We start from the raw sequence: 26,146 nt of genomic DNA, 5'->3' as shown, positions 1-26,146 counted from the left end.
TAACGCCCAAAATCACAACAACAGTTGTCTCGAAGGGTGTTCATGTTTTGGTTGAAACCGGAGTACCCGGAGGAAACCCATCCAGACACGAGGAGAAACATGAAAAACTCCACACAGAAAGGCCTGGGCGACCCGGGGATCAACCAAACCTTCTGCTGTGAGACATGAGCCACTCAGCCACCGAGATATACACACAAAAACAAACAGGAAAATCAAACAACAGGAAAAATCAGACAAAACAAGAAAAATTTAGGAGGCACCTGATTTGTATGTTATTAATGTTCATGTCTTGATTTACAGTACAATGCAATAGTAAAATAAAAAAAAAAGGATCATGTAGAGCGAGTTAATACGAACATTTAAGACCAAAATGATGAGTCAGCAGTTACAGAGAGAGGAGGCACAGCTTTTCAATAGAAAGTGAATCAGAGCCAGAGTCGATGGAGCTGGAAGTGCACTCATGATCACTTCCTGTTTGGAACGCAGTGGCTAGCAGGTTAGCTATGTCCGTTTATACACAGAGTCTATGGTCCAGTCACTGATAGAGATGATCAAATTCCACTTTTGTGCTTTTACCTTCTGGATATTTCATGGCAAAGTGCAGTGTAACCAACAGGAAAAACTGTCTCCTGCTCCTCATCTGGGAGTATGACATCATCATATCTTTATAGACTCTTCAAACCACCACTTGGGGCATGTGCTGCTGGTATGGCACAGGCGTGTTGGTTTGTGTGGCACACAGGGCGCTGGCAGTAGTGACCTTTGAAGTGCTTTGAGAGATTTTGTCAAAAAGCACAAACAAAACAGCATTCAGAGACTTTTGGATGAACACAAAAATAAAATGACCTTAATAAACATTTCATTTATTACGGTAATTGTGTAAATGCATTTCTGCACTATAGCATCATAATCACAAGGTAAAAAGAAAAAAAATCTAAATTATAAATGAGTTAAACTGAGGTAATTTCCTATGAACAAACTGCTAGAAAACAATTGGTATAATTTTAATAGTAAAATAATTCTTATGCTTATGCTGTGTAGGCTTAAAAAGTCCTCCAGAGGGCGCCATTCAACCAAAAATCTATTGTCGAGTGTGTTACAGTAAACCTTAAACAAGTACCTTTTGTTATGTGGAAAAAAAATCTAAGGGAAAACTTCTGTTCTGTGTGATGCAAAATACAAAATAAAATGCGTTCAGTGGGAATATTTTTCTATAACAAATCCAACTAAGACCCCCAAAGACGTCCAGCATGGTCCATGTGCTGGCGCTGTGTCGCTCGGGTCAGTCTGGGGGGGAAGCTCAGCGCTGGTCAAGTACTGGCCCGTCCTCAGACTCTTCAGTGAGCAGTGGTAGAGCCTGTCCCGCCTCGGCGTCTTCAGGTAACTGTAGATGGTGGACGTCCCGCTGTCCTCTGTGCGTTTTTCTGTCACGATTAGCGAGAGGTCCGTGATCTTTTGGGAGTCTTTGAACCAGTCCACGTCTCCTGCAGGACACAGCTGTCTGAAGGTGCAAGAGGGGAAGTCCAAGCCCCACGTGGCTTCGACTCCTTCCCATCGCTCTGACGGAAAAAATGAAACACAAGCTTGAAACGACAGCATTGTGTTGTGTGGTTGTGAGTAATCCAGTCAGAATAACACATTTTGAGGTTCGATATATTGCTGAAGCAGTGGAATAAAGTCATAAAGTACACATGGTAAAGTATTGTGCTGAAGTTAAACATTTAGGTAGTTGTATTTTACTTCCACTGTCTACTTTTTACTTTTACTTGAGTACATTGAGAGCATTATCTGTACTTTCTACTCCACTACAGGACTGAAAAGTGAGTGTTTTTTATTATAGTATGTTGAGACCTGCTGAAAAGACTGATTTTTAACAGCTTCAGAATTTGAGCAAAAAAAAAAACTAAACAAATAAAAACAGATAGAAAAAAAAGACAATTGATTCAACTGTTTCTGTTGAACAAAATTCAGCTCAAATCTTTATCAAAATCACCACATTTGAAGCTTTATAAAACTCAAAATCTGCATGAAATACCTTTACTTTTTACTTAAGTACATTTTTAAACAGGTACTTTAATACTTTCACTTAAGCTGATTTTTTCAGGTGATACTTTTGCATTTACTTGAGTATTTTTTTTGCTCTGGTATCCTTACTTTTACTTATGTAACAAAGATTTAAACCACAAAAACTATTCTAAATCTACAATATTGTAAAAAGCTATGATAAATAAACAGCAGAATGATACATTTTAGGCATTAGTTTGTGTTTGTAATGAGTCAGACAAGTTATTCATTCAAACTTAAATCTCATTGTTTAGCAAAAAAATAACCAAAAATGTCCCAGTAGTGTAAAGAAAAAGTCCACATGAAAAGTGCAAATATGGCGTCTCTCACCTATCGTTTCCACCAGTGTGTAGTCGTGTTGGATGCCTTGGTTGGAGCGAACTTTGCACATAAACGGGCTCTCGCTTTGGTGCGCCTGCCACTGGTCAAAGTGAAGAGACAAGTTCCCCTTTTCATAGCGACAGTGGAAGTCCCCCAGCGAGCTCTGAGCGGCTAAATGGCCGTCTTTGTCCACAGAACAGTAAGAGAACTGAGACTGGGACCACTCCATGTGCTTTATGGACAGTCCGCTCATGGGTGAAGATACCTCGCAGTGTAAGGTCACTGGTTTACCACAGTCTGCAGTGATATGACCTTTGACCTTCAGCATCAAGCTCTCTGTGGACATAAGTGTGTGACAATGAGACCACATACAGGGAGCGGTTTAGTTTAAACATGACCAGGGCAAATGGAGAGATGAGGCTCAGGTGGATTTCACACGTCGGTGTTTCTGGGGAGCGCCCCCCAGTGGTTTTCACGTGTTAGTGTCTCTGTGGAGCACCCCCTCAGTGGCTCTAAATTTACTCCACTTGTGGGTCTTCCTTGTTCACACTGAGCATCATTCACCCCAAACACCATGAGCCTCGTGAACGTTCATCAACTGATCAGAGATCTTATCTCCATGACAACGCGCTTCAAGCGACAGAGCCTGGTGAACACACACACGCTCACTTCCCCTGTACAGGGTGGTCTTTCACCTGTGACTAAATACACTGTGCACTCCTCACAGGAGAAAAAGACACACAGACAGACCCAGGCACACCAGCGCAGACAGACCCAGGCACACCAGCGCAGACAGACCCAGGCACACCAGCGCAGACAGACCCAGGCACACCAGCGCAGACAGAGGCAGGAGGAGACAAGTTTTCTGGAGACTGATATAAAGTTGATCCAAATTGCCTCGCCAGGTGACTTTGTCAAACAGCAGCTCTGCAGCTCTCACACTTAGAAGTGATCCGAGTGCTTTTTTGCCCAATTCCAAACACATTTACTGTCCCCATGGACTGCGTAAGTCAGCCCCAGGTCGACTGTGTTCACAGCACACTCACCCTGCTCCAGAGTGTGAGTGGAGCCGCTCCAGAGGGCAAGTGGAACTGCTTCAGATTGCAGGTGGAGCCGCTCCGAGACTGGCTATTTACTGAGAGCGACATGTGCCACATTCACACGGGCCCAAGCAGCGCTCTCAGAGCCTGTGCTTTTTATGTCAACCCGACAGGGTGAAAACAACCTTAAATGTTTAGAAAGTCAAACTTAGACGCCAAATCGAGACAATAAATAACAGTGAATAAAAGCTCTTTATTTTGTTTGGCAGTGAGTTGAGATGATACGATACTGGGATCCGAAATCGTTGTCAATATTGAAAATATTGGTGGAGCAGATTCCAAGATTTCAGTTCGGTCGATATCACATTTTGGTCAATAACCTGGTGCAGTGAGACGATTTACTCACCTCAAACCTGCTAAAGCTCTCGACTATATTCTAATGCTAACATGGTCTTGTGGCCGTATAAATATGAGCAGTTATTTGAATACCTGAGGAAGTGAAAGTGCCCAGAAGCCATGGCAGTGTGTTCAGTAGTACGTGGATCATCACTGCTGGTCACTTTTCATTCTGCGTCGTAAAGAACCATGAGAAAAACAAATAGACCTATGACATAATGTGGTTCAGATGTGACACTTACCTCTCACTGTGGGCCCGTCTCAGGTCCTATGGTGTGGTCCTGTGATGAGGTCCTTTAATGAGGTCCTTTAGTGAGGTCCTTTAGTGAGGTCCTTTAGTGAGGTCCTTTAGTGAGGTCCTTTAGTGAGGTCCTTTAGTGAGGTCTTTTGGTCACGTCCTGTGGTCAGGTCCCTCGGTGAAGTCTTTCACTGTTAGTCCACACTCTCCTTCCTCAAACTGTTAATGATTACATATTTACAATGTCACTGAGCTACAACTTATCATTGTCCAGGGGCGTGGAAGAAATGCATGATATTTGATCTGAGACAAAGAAAGAAAGAGAGGGAGAGAGGAGAGAGAGGGAGAGAGAGAGAGAAGAGGGAGGGAGAGACAGAGAGAGAGCAAGAGAAGAAAGAGAGCGGGAGAGAAAGAGGAGAGGGAGAGAGTGAGTGAGGGAGAAAGAGAAAATGAGAGAGAGAGAAAAGAGAGAGTGAGGAGAAAGAGAGAGAAGGGAGAGAGGGGGAGAGGAGAGAAAGAGAGGGAGAGAGAGAGAAGAGAAAGAGAGAGGGGGGAGAGAGGGAGGGGAGCAAGAGAAGAAAGAGGTGGGAGAAAGAAAGAGGAGAGGGAGAGAGTGAGTGAGGGAGAATGAGAAACTGAGAGAGAGAGAGAAGGGAGAGAGGGGGAGAGGAGAGAAAAAGAGGGAGAGAAAGCGAAGAGAAAGATAGAGAGATCAGGGAGAGAGAGGGAGGGGAGCATGAGAAGAAAGAGGAGGGAGAGAGAAAGAGGAGAGAGAGTGAGGGAGGGAGAAAGAGAGCGTGAGGAAGAGAGAGAGAAGAGAGAGTGGGGAGAGAAAGAGTAGAGGGAGAGAGATTGAGTGATAGAGGAGAGAGAGAAAAGTGAGAGAGAGTAAGGGAGGGTGAGGGAGAGTGAGAGGGGAGAGCAAGTGAGGGAGAGAGTGAGGAGAGAAAGAGGAGAGAGTGAGGGAGAGAGAGAGGCAGAGAGAATATAGAAGATAGAGTGAGGGAGAGAGAGTGAGGAGAGTAAGAGAGAGAGAGTGCAAGAGAGGAAAGAGAGAGATGATGGAGAGAGACAGGAGAGCGAGAGAAGATAGAGTGAGGGAGAAAGAGACAGAGAGTGAAGAGAAGGGAGAGAGAGAGGAGAAAGAGAGATGAGAGAGAGTTTGTGGTCAGATGAGTACTTCTGTGTTCAGTAAAGGCTCTTTCACTCCAAATGAGCCACTTCCACAAGGATCCACTGTGTGTGGCTCTTTGATGTTTGCGTGATCCTCAGCTTTTTAGTCCACATTAAACATGAGCTCATTCTGACACTTTGGGTTTATTGTGACTTCGGCACCAGCTGCAGGGAACAGATTTTATCTGGCTTTTGATTCCAAGTGTGTCCAGAGTCTACTGCGCTCAGCTCACCAAATACTGTTCTCCAGATAATCAAATTTTAAGTTTTGTAAAAATTGTTGCAAAAATTTGTTCCAAACATGGTCCAGTTCACACAGAAGAAACTGACTGTGCTGTGTCCTAAATGTGTTTTAGAACTTGATCCGGTTTGCAGTTCTCAATTCCTCATTTGGACTTTACAATGTGTCTCTGCCTATATCAGTCTGAGGCTTTTCATGCTGTGTTCTGAAAAATGGACTTTTAAGAGCTTTTAACCAGGTGTTTCCTTCTCATTTACCCTCTGTATTTGGAGTAGTAGTAGGCCTAGTTGTAAAAGTAGTTATTTGGTGTGAAAAGGTTGAGAATGAGGATTCTGAAATGAATCCACATGCATCTTGTAAGCCCAAGTGGCCCCAGAGCTCTCAGTCACACACTGTGGCACACACTGTACCACACTCTCAGTCACACACTGTACCACACTCTCAGTCACACACTGTGCCACACACTGTACCACACTCTCAGTCACACACTGTACCACACTCTCAGTCACACACTGTGGCACACACTGTACCACACTCTCAGTCACACACTGTACCACACTCTCAGTCACACACTGTACCACACTCTCAGTCACACACTGTGCCACACACTGTACCACACTCTCAGTCACACACTGTACCACACTCTCAGTCACACACTGTGGCACACACTGTACCACACTCTCAGTCACACACTGTACCACACTCTCAGTCACACACTGTACCACACTCTCAGTCACACACTGTGGCACACACTGTACCACACTCTCAGTCACACACTGTACCACACTCTCAGTCACACACTGTACCACACTCTCAGTCACACACTGTGCCACACACTGTACCACACTCTCAGTCACACACTGTACCACACTCTCAGTCACACACTGTACCACACTCTCAGTCACACACTGTGCCACACACTGTACCACACTCTCAGTCACACACTGTGCCACACACTGTACCACACTCTCAGTCACACACTGTACCACACTCTCAGTCACACACTGTGCCACACACTGTACCACACTCTCAGTCACACACTGTGCCACTGTCATGATCCCTGTTCTGCTCTCCCTGCACCCTCGTCTCCCTCCTCTCTCACCTGTCTGTCTCCGGAGCTGGGCGGAATCCTGACTCCTCCCGCGCGCACCTGCTTCCCATCAGCGCAATCAACGCCACCTGCCGCGGATAAGAGGGGTCTGGAGGAGTCAGTCGGCGCCGGAACGTCCGCGTACTCACGTGAATATGCTCTTGGCTTTACACTGCTTCAGATCTGTGTCTGCTCATGCTTATCGGAACCTTGTCACTCTCCTCCAGGAATCTGCCGGGAACCAGCTCCGGATCTCCCCTGCTTCTGCACCTCAGCCCTGGTAGGATCCTGTCTCGCCTTGCTCCCCGCACACCTCTGTCCCTCCACGTCCACGACTCCGCACCAATGCTCCCCAGCTTCTATGGTTTTTGGACTCTTGCCTTGTTTAAAGATTACGGACTATACGACGAACTATTACCTTGTGATCACGATTGTTGTGAATAAAGACTGTTAAACCTTTGCGAGTCTGCAACCTTGGTCCTTACGTCACGCTGGTTACGACAGCCACACACTGTACCACACTCTGTCACACACTGTACCACACACTCTCAGTCACACACTGTGCCACACACTCAGTCACACACTGTGCCACACACTCTCAGTCACACACTGTGCCACACTCTCCCACACTCTTGGTCACACACTGTGCCACACACTCTCGGTCACACACTGTGCCACACACTCTCAGTTACACACTGTGCCACACACTCTCAGTCACACACTGTGCCACACACTCTCAGTCACACACTGTGCCACACACTCTCAGTCACACACTGTGCCACACACTCTCAGCCACACACTCTCAGTCACACACTGTGCCACACACTGTGCCACACTCTTGGTCACACACTGTGCCACACACTCTCGGTCACACACTGTGCCACACACTCTCAGTCACACACTGTGCCACACACTCTCAGTCACACACTGTGCCACACACTCTCAGTCACACACTGTGCCACACTCTCCCACACTCTCGGTCACACACTGTGCCACACACTCTCAGTCACACACTGTGCCACACACTCTCAGTCACACACTGTGCCACACACTCTCAGTCACACACTGTGCCACACACTCTCAGCCACACACTCTCAGTCACACACTGTGCCACACACTCTCAGCCACACACTCTCAGTCACACACTGTGCCAAACACTGTGCCACACTCTTGGTCACACACTGTGCCACACTCTTGGTCACACACTGTGCCACATTCTCAGTCACACACTGTGCCACACACTCTCAGTCACACACTGTGCCACACACTCTCAGTCACACACTGTGCCACACACTCTCAGTCACACACTGTGCCACACACTGTGCCACACTCTTGGTCACACACTGTGCCACACACTCTTGGTCACACACTGTGCCACACACTCTCAGTCACACACTGTGCCACACTCTCCCACACTCTCGGTCACACACTGTGCCACACACTCTCAGTCACACACTGTGCCACACACTCTCAGTCACACACTGTGCCACACACTCTCAGTCACACACTGTGCCACACACTCTCAGCCACACACTCTCAGTCACACACTGTGCCACACACTCTCAGCCACACACTCTCAGTCACACACTGTGCCAAACACTGTGCCACACTCTTGGTCACACACTGTGCCACACTCTTGGTCACACACTGTGCCACATTCTCAGTCACACACTGTGCCACACACTCTCAGTCACACACTGTGCCACACACTCTCAGTCACACACTGTGCCACACACTCTCAGTCACACACTGTGCCACACACTGTGCCACACTCTTGGTCACACACTGTGCCACACACTCTTGGTCACACACTGTGCCACACACTCTCAGTCACACACTGTGCCACACACTCTCAGTCACACACTGTGCCACACACTCTCAGTCACACACTGTGCCACACACTCTCAGTCACACACTGTGCCACACACTCTCAGCCACACACTCTCAGTCACACACTGTGCCACACACTGTGCCACACTCTTGGTCACACACTGTGCCACACTCTTGGTCACACACTGTGCCACATTCTCAGTCACACACTGTGCCACACACTCTCAGTCACACACTGTGCCACACTCTCTCAGTCACACACTGTGCCACACTCTCTCAGTCACACACTGTGCCACACACTCTCAGTCACACACTGTGCCACACACTGTGCCACACTCTTGGTCACACACTGTGCCACACTCTTGGTCACACACTGTGCCACATTCTCAGTCACACACTGTGCCACACACTCTCAGTCACACACTGTGCCACACTCTCTCAGTCACACACTGTGCCACACTCTCAGTCTCACACTGTCACACTGTGCCACACACTCGGCCTGTACAACCATGAGTATATAGTTTTCCAGTGAGTATGAGGTAACTGAAGCCAATCTGCAGAGTTAATATAAGGACTTGATGTTAGCCTCTTGTGAGTCTATATACAGAGTGTTGTTTTTAATGAGCACTAATTTCAAATGGTCTACATTTTAATTAGGAAGCTTTGTCTCATGAGCAAACTTTGCTCTGACAGCATAAATAAAACCCTGTACTAAAGCCATACGCCACAACAGCCATCTGGACAATGGCTTTTCATGTTTCAATATAATACTTTTTTATTTTAAAATTTACACCATTTCATGTTTTCTTTTCTTTATGATGACAACAGTGACTTGTTTTGGTGTAAAATTGAAATATCAGCAGTGATTAACGGTTGAAGTCACCGTTCAAAGTAAAGTAAAGACACATGTTTTTTTAGCTTGGCCCAGATCTACTGCATAAGACCCAGATCTACTGCATAAGACCCAGATCTACTGCATAAGACCCAGATCTACTGCATAAGACCCAGATCTACTGCATAACACCCAGATCTACTGCATAACACCCAGATCTACCACACCAGACAAGACCCAAGGTGTACGCTGTGCAAAGAGGCCCCTGAGACAGTCCAGCACATAACTGCAGGTGTAAGATGCTGCAGGGAAAGCAAACATGGAGCGACATAACCAAGTGGAGCCAATGTACAAAAACATCTGTGCAGAGTACGGACTGGAGACCTCAAGGTCAAAGTAGGAAACACCTCCAAAGGTCATGGAGAATGAGCCAAGATCCTGTGGGACTTCAGATACAGACTGACAGAATGGTGATGGACCAACCGGACATTGTGGTGGTGGATAAACAACAGAGCAAAGCCGCTGTGGTGGACATCACAGAACCAACTGATTTGAACATCAGGAAAAAGGAACATGAGAAACTAGAGAAATACCAGGGGCTCAAAGAAGAGCTGGAGAAGGCCTGGAAGGTGAAGGCATCAGTGCTGCCTTTGCTTTGGTGGTCTTTGGAGCACTCGGGAACTGGAGGAGTGGCTACAGCAGATCCCAGAAAAAACATCCATTCTCAGTCCAGAAAAGTGCAGTACAGGAACAGCAAAGATACTCTAGAACTCTCAAGTTCTCAGGCCTCTGGTAGAGGACCTGAGTGTGGAAAAAAGGAGGGTGAGGATGAGATTTTTTATATAAAAGAACATGGAGATTAAAAAGCACAACCCATGCCCAGCCCACACTTTACTGATCCTAATGAAACATTAAGTACATGTGACATTAAAGTCCCTGTAGCCGAAGAACATGTCCAGTAGCTTATGAAGCAAACACACAGGTCGACACACTGCAGAGAGGAGATTATCATGAACAGGCTGGAGTTTAACGCTGTTTACAAACTACATGTGAATTTCAGTTTCTGTCAGAATGGATGGAGCTAGTTCTGCTGTCACAACACGGGCTGGCACAAGGACATACTATGAAGTTCGATATATCACTGAAGTTTATGCCACTAACACAAAACCCAAGACCAGATTTAAACCACAAAAATGATTCTAAATCTACAATATTGTTAGAAATCATGAGCTGCATGAGCAACAGCAGAATGAAACTCTTTAGTTGTTAGTTTGTTTGAGTCATAGAAAACTTTTCAAACTTGTATGGCTTAAATCTCATCATTGAGCCAAAAAATAAACCAAAAAATTTCCCAGAAGCACAAAGAAAAAATCCACATGATAAACATTGACCCCAAAGAAATATAGTTCCATCTTTCATATATAAAACAATAAGCTGATATAGTGATTATTGTCACAGACCTAAACACAGGCCTGACTGTACCGGCACAAACACGTGTGATTCTCTGATGTGAACATGGCTGCTTGGATAAAACATTGTTTGTGTTCATTCTATAGATTCTGCTCAAAGTACGATCTCCACTATCCACACTGTTCCTGTAGTCCTTTGTTTAGACCAGTGCCTAAGTGTAGCACTTGCTAGAGCCATTAGCCGTTACCGGTGACTCCGGACATCTGTAAAACCACAGGGTGCAATCAATGGAGCCACTGCGAGCCTTGGAATGAGAAGGGCATTTGCAATTCATCAAGTTTTTTTCTTATGCGCTGAAAATATATTCTACCACCAAAAGACCACCAGATTCTCTTTGTATTGTGCTGTATAATGCTTATAATAATAATAATGATAATAATAATAATAATAATAATAATAATAATAATAATAATAATAATAATAATAATAATAATAATAATAATAATAATAATACATTTAATATATAAATAGGCGCCTTTCAAAACACCCAAGCACACTGAACAGAACAGTTAAAAACATTAAAGAATGTGAAAAAAACACACAGTACAATACAACATTAACTTATACCCACAGACTGTGTAAAGAAGTGGACTGTGTGAGTGTGACGTCACTCACAGCTTCAGCTCCAAATGAAGCTCATCGAGGCTAAAGCAGTTATAGGGGCCAATTTGGAGCCAATTTTGAATTCTGACCATGAGTATCATGGCAACTAAAGAGCCAATCTAGAGCGAGGCTGTTGAAGGTAACGCCCCTTCCCGCCCACATCACTGTTTTAACAACGCTGTTAATCAAACCTGTTGCTAACACTAGCAGTAGCAACCTCGGGGAAAGGAGGTGCCTGATTTGTCTGTTATTAATGTTCATATCTTGATTTACAGACACAATAGTGAAATAAAATATGAATATGAACATTTAAGACCAAAATGACGAGTCTGACAGCAGCGTCGATGGAGCTGGAAACGTGCCTATGATCACTTCCTATTTCGAACGCGATGGCTAGCAGGTTAGCAATGTCCATTTATATAAACAGTCTGTGGTCATACCATATACATTAACCTAAACAGATTTAAAATAAACAGATGATTGAACGTGCTGCCAGTGAGAGCCACCATTTCATGTCCAACCATCAGGATTCTGTCTCATGCTTCATCTCTACAACAAAACAACCTCCTCATCAATTCACTTCAAACTTTCCTCTAGAAAAGCTCTAATGTTTCCTCATCAGACACAGACCTGGAGTTGTGTTTTGTTTCATTCACACATGTTTAACACACAAACCTGCAGATTTAGGCTGAGTTCTTCTCTCAAACAGAAAACACTCTGTTCCACCTTGTGATGTCATCATGTGGTGATACAGGAAGTGCTGTGTTTTTAAACACCATACACCTTCACTAGAATCGTGTGGATCATTTTAGACCTGGCACTGTCAATCTCTACTGAACTAAAAGTAAAAGGAGCTGTTAACTTGAAAACTACCACTTCATGACATCACAAGGTGGAACAGAGCATTTTGAGCTTTGAAGATGTAGACAGACTAATAATAAAGTGTTACTCAAACATGTGTGAATGAAACAAAACACAAGTCCAGGTCTGTTTTTGAGGAGGTAACAGCATTAGAACATAGGTCAGAAAATAGCGTAATATGAGCCCTTTAAAGACACTAACATAAAGCAGCACTAACACTGGAACACGGATAATTAAATCTAGAGTGATGTTTCGCTGGTCCTGTGGAGGTTTTCGAACATGGCATGGTTCAAACTGAGGCAGATTGTTAATTTATGATGCACTTTAAGGAAAGACGCCTCGCAGCCAAGAGCTTTGTGAAACCTCAAAGAGAGAGAGACAGAGTTCAAAGATGGCCGCCTCACAGTGACACGGGGCTGTGATGTGTGATTCATTACACAGTGACCTTTGGGTGAGCGACGGCGAATCTGACGAATGTGACACAGAGTGAGTGGCGAAAAGGTTAACGAATCTCCGACGCTCCGTGCTCGGGCCTGTGACATTAGCGTTTCAGTGTCGTCTACATTCATCAGGACTGCTCTACATCATGCAAACTATATCTACAAGTGACACAATCAGAAACACGTCCAGTTTACGCAGTTTCCAATGGATCTGTGTCTAATTCACAAGATGTGAACTAAAGCTGTAAACATCCTGTAGTTATTTCAATGTTTAAAGGGCCCATATTACTGTTCTAATGTTGTTTCCTCGTCACAAACAGACCTGGAGATGTGTTTTGTTTCATTCTCACATGTTTAACACACAAATCTGCAGATTTAGGCTGAGTTCTTCTCTCAAACAGAAAACACTCTGTTCCACTTTGTGATGTCATCATGTGGTGATACAGGAAGTGCTCGCCTGTGTTTTTAAACTCCACACACCTTCACTAGAATCATTTTGGATGATGTCAAGCCTGGAATTGTCAATGCCTACTGAACTAAAGATAAAAGGAGGTGTTAACTTGAGAACTACAACTTCATGACATCACAAGGTGGAACAGAGCATTTTGAGCTTTGTAGATGTTACAGACTAATAATAAAGTGTGACTCAAGTGTGAATGAAACAAAACACAAGTCCAGTTGTGTGTATGCGTGTGTGTCTGTGTATGTGTGTGGGTAATGTGTTGGGGTGTGTATGTGTGTGTGTGTAGGGGTGTTTGTGTGTGTGTGTCTGTGTATGTGTAATGTGTTTGTGTGTGTGTGTAATGTGTTGGGGTGTATGCGTTTGTGTATGTGTGTGTGTATGCATGTGTGTCTGTGTATGATTGTGTAATATGTGTTTGTGTGTATGCGTGTGTCTGTGTGTGTGTAATGTGTTTGTATGTGTGTGTAATGTGTTTGTGTGTATGCGTTTGTGTATGTGTGTGTGTATGCATGTGTGTCTGTGTATGATTGTGTAATATGTGTTTGTGTGTATGCGTGTGTGTCTGTGTGTGTGTAATGTGTTTGTATGTGTGTGTAATGTGTTTGTGTGTATGCGTTTGTGTATGTGTGTGTATGCATGTGTGTCTGTGTATGATTGTGTAATATGTGTTTGTGTGTGTGTAATGTGTTTGTGTGTGTGTAATGTGTTTGTGTGGGTGTGTGTTTGTGTGTGTGTAAGTTGAGATGTCCAGAGTCAGGACTAAACATGGGGAATCAGTGTTTTAGTTGTGTGCAGCTAAAACCTGGAACTGTCTTCCTGAAGATGTGAGACAGACTCGACTTTGACAATGTGTAAATCCAGACTCAAACAGTTTGTGTGTAATGTGTGTGTTGTAAGTACAAAGAGTCTTGGTGTTGTGTAGACCTGTCTGTCCTTGTGCGACCGAACCAGTGCCGTTTTGGAAGCCGATTAGATTAGACAAGCTGCATCATCTTGAAAAATCTTTTCGCTTTGTTTTGTACATTTTAAGAATATGAATAAACCCACTTTTGATCAAATTTTTCCCAGACCAAGTTTGTTTTTCCATCTTAAATTCCCCATGTTGCATTATTTTCTGATCTCTGTTTTAATGTGGTTCCTCATCACAAACAGACCTGGAGTTGTGTTTTGTTTCATTCACACATGTTATACACACAGACCTTGAAGATTTAGGTTGAGTTCTTCTCTCAAACTGAAAACATCCACCTTACAGTAAGTGCTCCACTGTGTTTTTAAACTCCACACACCTTCACTAGAATCATTTGGATCATTTGGATCATTTCAGCCTGTTTCTGGGGAGGTAACAGCATTATAACATGACTTAAAGCTCACAAGAGTCAATTTTGTGTAGCATAGGACCTTTAAAGGTTAGTCTAATTTAGTGCACAAGTGCACACACACATACACACACTTGGTATTAAGAATATAATTACTTTTCTAAAATCAAAGGAATACATGGTGATACATGATCACACAAGGCTTTGTGTACAGCAACATGTTAGCTCACTGTGTCTCAAAGCTAACAGTCACTTTTATTAAAATCAGAAAACATAAAATAAATAATCTATTAAAATGTATAAAAATAAACACTACTTAGTTATTTTTGTTTTTTTTATGTAGAATACTTCAGTTTGTGGTGTTGTTTTAATGTCTATTATGGTTCAAAATGAGCATTAGTATTAGCACTGAGACACAAACATGCCTCTTTCTGAACACAGAAGTGTTTCTGGTGATGTTTTCATTTTATTTGTGTAGTGTTAACATGTTGTCAATGACATCCACCTGCAGCTCCCTGTCCACTGTGTGACCCTAACCCAGTGGTTCTCAAATAGTGGGGCGTGCCCCCCTGGGGGGGCGCGTATGACTCAGCGTATGACACTGTAGACAGAACATACACAGCAAAGAACAGGAGAGAGCGAACAGATCGTGACACAGGACAGTGAACAAGAAACACTTTTGCTAAAGGGACACTATAGAAAACATTTTAACAGGGATGAAAAGAAAGGCGGAGTTAGACGGAGGTAATGAGATGCATGAAAGAGACCCGAAAAATAAGACGAGGAAGTTTGATGAAGAGTGTTTAGCACTTGGCTTCACCGTGACTCCGGTGGGACACGAGGACAGACCGGTGTCTGCTGTGGCAGTGGACAGTGTGAAGCATGAAAGTTAAGGCGCCACCTCATTACACCTCAGTCACGCTGATAAGACGCTGGAGTTTTTTCAGCGTAAACGCGCCAAATATTGCCAACAATCATAACGCTTTGTGAATGTCACTTTAACCAGCGTGCACTGAGCATCATGTAAGGTGGTGTACCAAATTGCTTGTTTTTATTTGATATTTATTTATTTAATTTTAATGTATTATTTTGATATTTATTTAATTTTAATTTATTTATTTGATGTTTATTTAAATTTTTTTTTTTTGATATTTAATTAAATATAATTTTATTTTTTCAGTATCAAATGGTTCAATCAGTTGTTCCAACAATATGTATAGTTCAAATAAGGATAAAATTAAAAAATGAATAAAAATAATTTAATTATTAAATAATAATCGTGAATATTTTTTTTTCTGACCCACCTGCAGCTCCCTGTCCACTGTGTGACCCTAACCCCCTGACCTCTGACTCCTGCAGCTTCCTGTCCACTGTGTGACCCTAACTCCCTAACCCCCTGACCTCTGACTCCTGCAGCTCTCTGTTCACTGCCTCATCTTTAAATAATTATTCATTTTATCGAGGCTCACAGAGAAAAAACTGGACATTATTATTGTGGCCCTGATGCTGACCCAGCAGCTCATTGTAGTGCTTCACCTTGTGTGCAGTGAAGGTCACATTATAAAAAGCATACAGTATACACATTACTCACACAGACGTCCTCCTCCTGCACACATGCTAAATAAAAGAGGCTAATCTGCGTTCAGTTTGTTGTGTGAAAGTCCCATAGCCCTCTGCGTTAATCCTTGTTTTTAAACTGCCCTTGACTCTGTGGAAGCTGCTCCCTGGGGTCTGTTATTCTTAAGTCTATATGGAAAGACGGTAGTAATGCACCTGCGGCGTGTTGCATTATAAACAGAGGCTCAATTTGAAGACATTCGCATCTGTAACACGTAGGAAGAGGAAGAGGGGGGTGTGGATGAAACCAAGAATCACACTAAAAAGGGGCTGTGGAAGTATTTTTGTCATTTCAAGCCAACAACTAGTAGCTACACTGTAATGAATTCAATCCAACTTCAAAAACATTAGAAGCCATTTCAGGTGCCTTCACAGCCCTGATTTGGTTTGTGTCCCGTTTGGTCCTGATGTGCTTTAGTCCTGTTCTCCTGTTGTGTAACTTGTCTGTTGAACGTTTTAGTCTGGATTTTGTCTTTTAGCCCCAGTTTGGATATGAGATGTGTTTTGAATGGACAAGAAAAAGACCAAAACCCAATTTTCGAAAAGAAAGAACACAATAGTGAAATCAGGATCATGTAAAGCGGGTTAATACGAACATTTAAGACTAAAATGACGAGTCTGACAGCAGCATTTACAGAGAGAGGACACAGTTTTTCAATGTAAAAAGAATTAGAGCCAGAGTCGTTGGTGCACCCATGCTCACCTCCTATTTGGAAAGCAGCAGTTAGCATGTTAGCTAGGTCTGTTTATAAACACAGTCAGGTTCAGCCTCAGTGCCGCTCAGACACAATCAGATACAGTGGTGTCATCTGTCTAGCCTCTATTTGTCCTGAACCTGACTCTCTCTCTCCTTTATGTTCACGTCTGCTATCCACTTCTCTGGAGGGGCTGGACTCATCTGTCTTCTCACAGACTAAGTTTAGATGTATAGCTGTGGCCTGGCAGCGGACGGGGATTTGTGGGCTGTGTAAATTAGCCTGCTAGCCTCCCCTGGGCTCTGGTCCCTGTGATTTACTGACCCTCACACCCATGAATTTGAGGCAGTTGAGCAGAAGCGAGACTGACTTATGTTTCTTTTCATGGGCTGCTGGGTTGGACTTTAATCTGGGTCTGATGAGCAGGGGACAGGCATAAACTGTATAAAGAAGTGGACAGAGTGAGTGTGACGTCACCCACAGCGTTCAGCTCCAGTTAAATGAAGCTCATCGAGGCTAGCAGTTATAGCGGCCAATTTGGAACCAATTTTCATGTTTGGAATTCCCACCGCGAGTATCATAGCAACCAAAGAGCCAATCCACAGCGAGGTTGTTGAAGGTAACACCTCTTCCCACCCGCACTGCTGGTTTAGCAGAGAGTGGGCGCTTAGCAACAATGTCAAACAAAGCCATTCCTAACGACCTCGGGGAAAGAAGGCGTGACCTCGGGGAAAGAAGGCGCCTGACCTGTCTGTTATTAATGTTCATATCTTGATTTACAGACACAATAGTGAAATAAAAACCCTAGGATCATGTAGAGGGTTACGAACATTTAAGACCAAAATGGTGCATCTGACAGCAGCAGTTACAGAGAGAGGAGACACAGGTTTTCAATGTAAAGTGAACTGGAGCCAGAGTCGATGGGGTCCGAAGCACACCCATGACCACTTCCTGTTAGCAGGTTATTGATGTCCATTTATATATACAGTTTATGGGGACAGGGGTAGTCTGTGGGTGTGTTTGTTAGTTAAAAATGTCTGTGATCAAATGGACAACCTCAAGATACAGAGGTTTTTGTGAACATGCAAAATTCAGCTCAAGTTTATTTCTACAGCACATTTAAAACAACATGAGCTGACCAAGTGCTTCACAAAAAAGTCAACAAAAACAAAACAAAACAAAACAAAAAAAAAAACATCCACAGATCACACGATACATAGGAACAGAACAATAAAACACCAAGAGATCCTTTGGAGTATTAAATGCCAGGGAGAAGAGGTGGGTTTTCAGTCTAGTCTTAAATTGCATTAAAGGTCCTATTTTACACAACATGGATTCATGGAAGGAATACTTTGAGGATCTCCTCAATCCCACTGTCACGTCTTCCGAGGAGGAAGCAGAAACTGGGGACCCAGGGGCGGACTCGTCCATCACCCTGGCTGAAGTCACTGAGGTGGTTGGCAAGCTCCTCGGTGGCAAGGCTCCGGGGGTGGATGAGATCCGTCCTGAGTACCTCAAGTCTCTGGATGTTGTGGGACTGTCTTGGCTGACACGTCTCTGCAACATCGCGTGGCGGTCGGGGACAGTACCTGTGGAATGGCAGACCGGGGTGGTGGTCCCTCTGTATAAGAAGGGGGACCGGAGGGTGTGTTCCAATTACAGGGGAATCACACTCCTCAGCCTTCCCGGTAAGGTCTATTCCAGGGTGCTGGAGAGGAGAATCCGACCGATAGTCGAACCTCGGATTCAGGAGGAGCAGTGTGGTTTTCTTTCTGGTCGTGGAACACTGGACCAGCTCTATACTCTCCATCGGGTCCTTGAGGGTTCATGGGAGTTTGCCCAACCAGTCCACATGTGTTTTGTGGATCTGGAGAAGGCATTCGACCGTGTCCCTCGTGGTGTCCTTTGGCGGGTGCTCTGGGAGTATGGGGTCCGGGGCTCTTTGGTAAGGGCTGTCCGGTCCCTGTATGACCGGAGCAGGAGCTGTGTTCGCATTGCCGGCAGTAAGTCAGACCTGTTCCCGGTGCATGTTGGACTCCGCCAGGGCTGCCCTTTGTCACCGGTTCTGTTCATTATATTTATGGACAGAATTTCTAGGCGCAGCCAGGGGCCGGAGGGGGCCTGGTTTGGGAACCACAGGATTTCATCTCTGCTGTTTGCAGATGATGTTGTCCTGATGGCTTCTTCGAGCCAGGACCTGCAGCAGGCACTGGGGCGGTTTGCAGCCGAGTGTGAAGCGGCTGGGATGAGAATCAGCTCCTCCAAATCTGAGGCCATGGTTCTCGACCGGAAAAAGGTGGTTTGCTCTCTCCGGGTGGGTGGTGAGTCTCTGCCCCAAGTGGAGGAGTTCAAGTATCTCGGGGTCTTGTTCACGAGTGAGGGAAGGATGGAGCGTGAGATTGACAGGCGGATCGGTGCAGCGTCTGCAGTGATGCGGTCGCTGTATCGGTCCGTTGTGGTAAAGAAGGAGCTGAGCCGGAAGGCGAAGCTCTCTATTTACCGGTCAATCTACGTTCCTACCCTCACCTATGGTCATGAGCTCTGGGTAATGACCGAAAGGACAAGATCGCGGATACAAGCGGCTGAAATGGGTTTCCTCCGCAGAGTGGCCGGGCGCACCCTTAGGGATAGGGTGAGGAGCTCGGTCACACGGGAGGAGCTCGGAGTAGAGCCGCTGCTCCTACACGTTGAGAGGAACCAGCTGAGGTGGCTCGGGCATCTGCTCAGGATGCCTCCTGGACGCCTCCCTAGGGAGGTGTTCTGGGCATGTCCCACCGGGAGGAGGCCCCGGGGAAGACCCAGGACACGCTGGAGGGACTATGTCTCTCGGCTGGCCTGGGAACGCCTTGGGGTCCCACCGGAGGAGCTGGAGGACGTGTCCGGGGTGAGGGAAGTCTGGGAGTCCCTGCTTAGACTGCTGCCCCCGCGACCCGGCCCCGGATAAGCGGAAGAAAATGGATGGATGGATGGATGGATTCATGTGAGCTTTAACTCTGTTTCCTCCTCAAAAACAGACCTGGAGTTGTGTTTTGTTTCATGCACACATATTTCAGTAACACTTTATTATTATTCTGTAACATCTCCAAAGCTCAAAATGCTCTGTTCCATCTTGTGATGTCATGAAGTGGTAGTTTTCAAGTTAACAGCTCCTTTTACCTTTGGTTCAGTAGAGACGGGCAACTCCAGGAACAGAGTGTTTTCAGTTCGAGAGAAGAACTCAGCCTAAATATGCAGGGTTTGTGTGATAAACATGTGTGAATGAAACAAACCATAACTTCAGGTCTGTTTGTGACAAGATAGGATAAGATCTGCCTTTATTAGTCCCACAGTGGGGAAATTCCACCGCACAGTTAAAGAACAGAAGGAAAATGATACATGCAATAAAACAAGATAAATAGCTTAAAATAATTTTAAAAATAGACTTAAAAATAAACTAAAAATAGACTCTAATATAACATCTCTGTAAAGTGATTTGCGTATTGCACAAAGGTGTGGTTGAATCACACATGTTCAGTGTTAACAGTGTTCATTGTACAGGAATGGGAAACAACATTAGAACGAATATGGGACCTGAGAGGATCTGACAGACAGAGGGCGCTGTTCCATAGTCCAGACCCTGCCACAGAAAAGGCTCTGTCACCTCTGGTCTTGAGCCTGGCTTTGGTGGAGTATAGGGCTGCAGTAAAAAAACAAAAACAAAATACTCCTTTATAACTCCATCCTCAGACCCAAATCAAGACAAAAAAAACCCAATAGGGCTAGCCAGTATGCTAATGACCAGTGTGCTAATAGATGTGAGAGCAGCCATTAAGGGCCTGAATGATTATGATAAATATGACTCAGGCACAGTTCACACTTAGCCAACAAACAGAAATTATAAACAATAGGTGTTTTGAGTTCCAGTGTAGTTAGCTCAGACTGATATAAGGCAGTGTCCACCAGTAATCTGACCGGAACTGAATACGGCTTGGATTAGAAGCCAAATGTCTTCACTCCTACAACTTTTTGTTCAGTTGACAGATTTAAATTTTAGTTTAGCTACTTTTACTTTTACTTAAGTATTTTTTTTGTTTAATCCAGTATCCGTACTTTTACTTAAGTAACAAATTGTACTTCTTACTCAAAGAGTGCACATGCTGAAAACACCCCCTCAGCAGTCCATTCCCCATTCCCTGAGTGGGAGGATCCTGGAACATTGCCCACTATGTGTCTGTCGAAGTGACTGACCTAGAGAGACTTAACCATGCATTTGTCTCCAGTAGGTTAGACTACTGTAATGTTCTGCTCACTGGCCTCTCCAAACGAGCCTTAACACAGCTGCAGTACATCCAGAACACTGCTGCTCGGGTCCTGAATAGAACCAGGTATAGCGGCGGCAATCTGTCAGGACCAGCAAGGCCTTTTCTGCTCAGAAAAATGATTTATTTTATTTTCATAAATTTATAAACCAAAATATTCTCTAGTCTCTGTTCTCCTTAGGTCATACCATATCTACTTCTTTGAGTGGCTTCCAATGTTTATTGTGGTAGAGTTTTTATCCAATTATATTTCAGCTGCCTTTCTTGTCAGGCAAATTTCATTTTTCTGGGGCCTTCAGAGTAAACAGAGTAGGCCCCGTCCACTGCAAGTAGGCACAGACACAGTCAGTTTCAACAGCCAATCAGATCTTGATTCTGCATTTCAGGGCAAGCTAGAAGGTCCTGGACATGTATGTGTCCTGTGACTGGATACGCATACGCATTGGCAGTTTGCAGAATGTCAAACTAAACCCGGAGATCGAACAGCTATCGCTGTATTTTAACCCATTATGGCCGAAGGAGGAGAATAGATTGAGTTGGTTGCAGATATACTTTCCAAGTCATTTTCAAGACGCACCGTTCACAAAATCCTGGGTATTATGAGAAGTTGTCGTCAACTCCTGCGCTAGCTAACCTGTCCCAGCAAGGAAAAGGGTTTGTCTGTTATGTCCGAACAAGTATGAACAGTACCCGTGGCTCACAGCTTCTGAAAAACGCTGCAAATTGTACTGTTGTTTGACAGCTGGGCACATACAAGCCACTGGAGTGGACCTGCAGCTCAGCAGCATATGGGCAGACGGAGCTCCACAATGAAAAAGTCAGTTTATATTGTTAATAATGTGGCGGACTGAGGTGACCTCACTTAAAACTGTACTACACTTCATTCAGTCTCAGTTGCGCCACATTTTCAGTTATTTGCTGTTGTATAGACTTTTGTCAAAAAATGAAATCTGTTTATTACTTTATTTTCAAACAATGCTTGACTAGTCGATACTGAGGTGATGTAATGTGTAAGTGGGACCTCACTCAGGGCCTAAGGGTGAAATGCACAACACTGGAGAAGAGACTTTAAAGCAGCTCAGTGTGAACAAGTCTCTCCATGGACCAGAAAAGAACATCTCCCACACGAGCCACAAGAACCATCTCACATGAGGAGGACTAAACCAGGACTAAACCAGGACTAAATCAGGACTAAATCAGGACTAAAACAGGACTAAACCAGGACTAAACCAGGACTAAACCAGGACTAAAACAGGACTGAACCAGGACTAAACCAGGACTAAACCAGGACTAAAACAGGACTGAACCAGGACTAAAACAGGACTGAACCAGGACTAAACCAGGACTAAAACAGGACTGAACCAGGACTAAACCAGGACTAAAACAGGACTGAACCAGGACTGAACCAAGACTAAACCAGGACTGAACCAGGACTAAACCAGGACTAAAACAGGACTGAACCAGGACTAAACCAGGACTAAAACAGGACTTAAACAGGACTAAAACAGGACTGAACCAGGACTAAACCAGGACTAAACCAGGACTAAAACAGGACTGAACCAGGACTAAACCAGGACTAAACCAGGACTAAACCAGGACTAAAACAGGACTGAACCAGGACTAAACCAGGACTAAAACAGGACTGAACCAGGACTGAACCAAGACTAAACCAGGACTGAACCAGGACTAAACCAAGACTAAACCAGGACTAAAACAGGACTGAACCAGGACTAAACCAGGACTAAACCAGGACTAAAACAGGACTGAACCAGGACTAAACCAGGACTAAAACAGGACTGAACCAGGACTAAACCAGGACTAAAACAGGACTGAACCAGGACTAAACCAAGACTAAACCAGGACTTAAACAGGACTAAAACAGGACTGAACCAGGACTAAACCAAGACTAAACCAGGACTAAACCAGGACTAAAACAGGACTGAACCAGGACTAAACCAGGACTAAAACAGGACTGAACCAGGACTAAACCAGGACTAAAACAGGACTGAACCAGGACTAAACCAAGACTAAACCAGGACTTAAACAGGACTAAAACAGGACTGAACCAGGACTAAACCAAGACTAAACCAGGACTAAACCAGGACTAAAACAGGACTGAACCAGGACTAAACCAGGACTAAAACAGGACTGAACCAGGACTAAACCAGGACTAAAACAGGACTGAACCAGGACTAAACCAAGACTAAACCAGGACTTAAACAGGACTAAAACAGGACTGAACCAGGACTAAAACAGGACTGAACCAGGACTAAACCAGGACTAAACCAGGACTAAAACAGGACTGAACCAGGACTAAACCAGGACTAAACCAGGACTAAACCAGGACTAAAACAGGACTGAACCAGGACTAAACCAGGACTAAAACAGGACTGAACCAGGACTGAACCAAGACTAAACCAGGACTGAACCAGGACTAAACCAAGACTAAACCAGGACTAAAACAGGACTGAACCAGGACTAAACCAGGACTAAACCAGGACTAAAACAGGACTGAACCAGTACTAAACCAGGACTAAACCAGGACTAAACCAGGACTAAACCAGGACTAAAACAGGACTGAACCAGGACTAAACCAGGACTAAACCAGGACTAAACCAAGACTAAACCAGGACTAAAACAGGACTGAACCAGGACTAAACCAAGACTAAACCAGGACTAAAACAGGACTGAACCAGGACTAAACCAGGACTAAACCAGGACTAAACCAGGACTAAAACAGGACTGAACCAGGACTAAACCAGGACTAAAACAGGACTGAACCAGGACTAAACTAGGACTAAACCAGGACTAAACCAAGACTAAACCAGGACTAAACCAGGACTAAAACAGGACTGAACCAGGACTAAACCAAGACTAAACCAGGACTAAAACAGGACTGAACCAGGACTAAACCAGGACTAAACCAGGACTAAACCAGGACTAAACCAGGACTAAAACAGGACTGAACCAGGACTAAACCAGGACTAAACCAGGACTAAAACAGGACTGAACCAGGACTGAACCAGGACTAAACCAGGACTAAACCAGGACTAAACCAGGACTAAACCAGGACTAAACCAGGACTAAAACAGGACTGAACCAGGACTAAACCAGGACTAAACCAGGACTAAAACAGGACTGAACCAGGACTGAACCAGGACTAAACCAGGACTAAACCAGGACTAAACCAGGACTAAACCAGGACTAAACCAGGACTAAACCAGGACTAAAACAGGACTGAACCAGGACTAAAACAGGACTAAACCAGGACTAAACCAGGACTGAACCAGGAGTAAAACCAGGACTAAACCAGGACTAAACCAGGACTGAACCAGGAGTAAAGCAGGACTAAACCAGGACTAAACCAGGACTAAACCAGGACTAAACCAAGACTAAACCAGGACTAAAACAGGACTGAACCAGGACTAAACCAGGACTAAACCAGGACTAAACCAGGACTAAAACAGGACTGAACCAGGACTAAACCAGGACTAAAACAGGACTGAACCAGGACTAAACCAGGACTATACCAGGACTAAACCAGGACTAAAACAGGACTGAACCAGGACTAAACCAGGACTAAACCAGGACTAAACCAGGACTAAACCAGGACTGAACCAGGAGTAAAACCAGGACTAAACCAGGACTGAACCAGGACTAAACCAGGACTAAACCAGGACTAAGCCAGAACCAAACCAGGACTGACCCAGGATTAAACCAGGTTTAAACCAGGTCTAAATCAGGCCTAAACCTACATTGTGACTTGTTGTATTGTGTTTTTAATGCCTTTCTTATTCTGTAAAGCATTTTGAATTACTTTGAATTTCATTGTTCGTTTTTCATTGAGCTGTACAAATAAACCTGCCTTGCCTCCTGTTTTCCTGAAGAGCAGTCAGGATGTGGAGGGGACTGTCTTTTGAGTCATTCTTACTTTGAACTTGAACAACACAAATTCTGCTTCTTGTATTTCACAGGAGAGCCAGTATTTCCCTGTTGTTCTGTAGCAGCCTCAGAGCTCAGTCTCACTCACATTGTTTAGATGACTTACAACGGCTCTTCCTCCAAAGGAAACACTCATGGCATTTCCTTTACATCTGTAAGGCTCATCGGCCCTTTCCTCTTAAACAGAGTCAACAGATAAAATCATTGTCTAAAACTATTGTTTAAACCGTCTAAAATCATTGCTTGAAATCATCATCTAAAATCACACTCTAAAATCATTGTTTAAAATCATCGTCTAAAATCATTGTTTATAATTATCTAAAATCATCGTCTAAAATCATTGTTTGAAATAATCTAAAATCATCATCTAACATCATCGTCTAGAGGACTAGAGAAAGCCTTGACTGAAAAGTGTGAAAAATGACTCTATCTGCTGCCAGTACATGACAATATGGCCAGACTAGCCACAATAACACAATGAGTTTGATATATCGATAAACAATAATAATGACACTAGTTTACACCACTGACACAAAAACCCAAGAGCAGATTTACACAGAAATCATTCTAAATCTACAATCTTGTTCAAAATCACAAGCTGTAGTAGTCATACAATTTAGTAGCTCACACTTTTACAGCTTAAATCTTTTCATATAGCCAAAAAAAACAAACAGACAAAGTGCAAAGAAAATGTACACACGATAAATGCTGACACTGACTGAAACGAATGAAACTTTATACTGGGACGAGGGCCCCTTTTACTTTCACATACCTGGGATACTGTCTTGAAGATGTTGGACTGCAGATGGTGCTGTCATCCTGACTCCACTGAAGACAGCACCAAAAACAGTTTAAATCAGCTGAGCGGACATCATGTGACCACTCTGAGGCGCTAATGAGCAGTCCAAACTGTCAGGGATGAAAACAAATGAAACTTTGGACTAAAAAAATAATCTGCAAAAAAACAAAAAACAAAGTTAAACTGAAGGTCTACAAAACATCAAGGAACCAACTCACCCATTCACACACACATTCACACACCAGTGCACAAAGACACTGGGGGAGAAGTGGGTTAAGTGTCTTGCCCAAGGACACAACGACAGCATTCATCTGTAGGAGCTGGAATCGCACCGTCAACTAGACATGGAACGATATTGATGATATTGATTCATATTTGATGTCACAATTCACAATGGCCAAAGTAATTGCAATCAAC

The 26,146-nt window shown here is 44.2% G+C and overlaps 1 protein-coding gene across 1 annotated transcript; it reads right to left on the bottom strand.

Annotated features, from left to right (window-relative positions):
• Nucleotides 1-980: 980 nt before the first annotated feature.
• LOC117376581 (uncharacterized) lies at nucleotides 981-25,753 on the bottom strand. The gene is made up of 5 exons (XM_033973096.2): nucleotides 25,703-25,753; nucleotides 4,064-4,278; nucleotides 3,915-3,993; nucleotides 2,395-2,721; nucleotides 981-1,559 (listed from the first exon to the last, which is right to left on the bottom strand). Exons 3-5 carry the CDS (start codon nucleotides 3,970-3,972, stop codon nucleotides 1,195-1,197), a joined length of 750 nt encoding a protein of 249 aa, XP_033828987.1. The 5' UTR covers nucleotides 3,973-3,993; nucleotides 4,064-4,278; nucleotides 25,703-25,753; the 3' UTR covers nucleotides 981-1,194.
• Between the last annotated feature and the right edge of the window lie 393 nt (nucleotides 25,754-26,146).

The sequence above is a fragment of the Periophthalmus magnuspinnatus genome, chromosome 1 (genome assembly GCF_009829125.3).
Source record: "Periophthalmus magnuspinnatus isolate fPerMag1 chromosome 1, fPerMag1.2.pri, whole genome shotgun sequence".
Lineage (NCBI taxonomy): Eukaryota > Metazoa > Chordata > Actinopteri > Gobiiformes > Gobiidae > Periophthalmus > Periophthalmus magnuspinnatus.
Note: the sequence above shows the minus strand (reverse complement) of the source record. Positions and strands in the feature narration are given on the sequence as shown.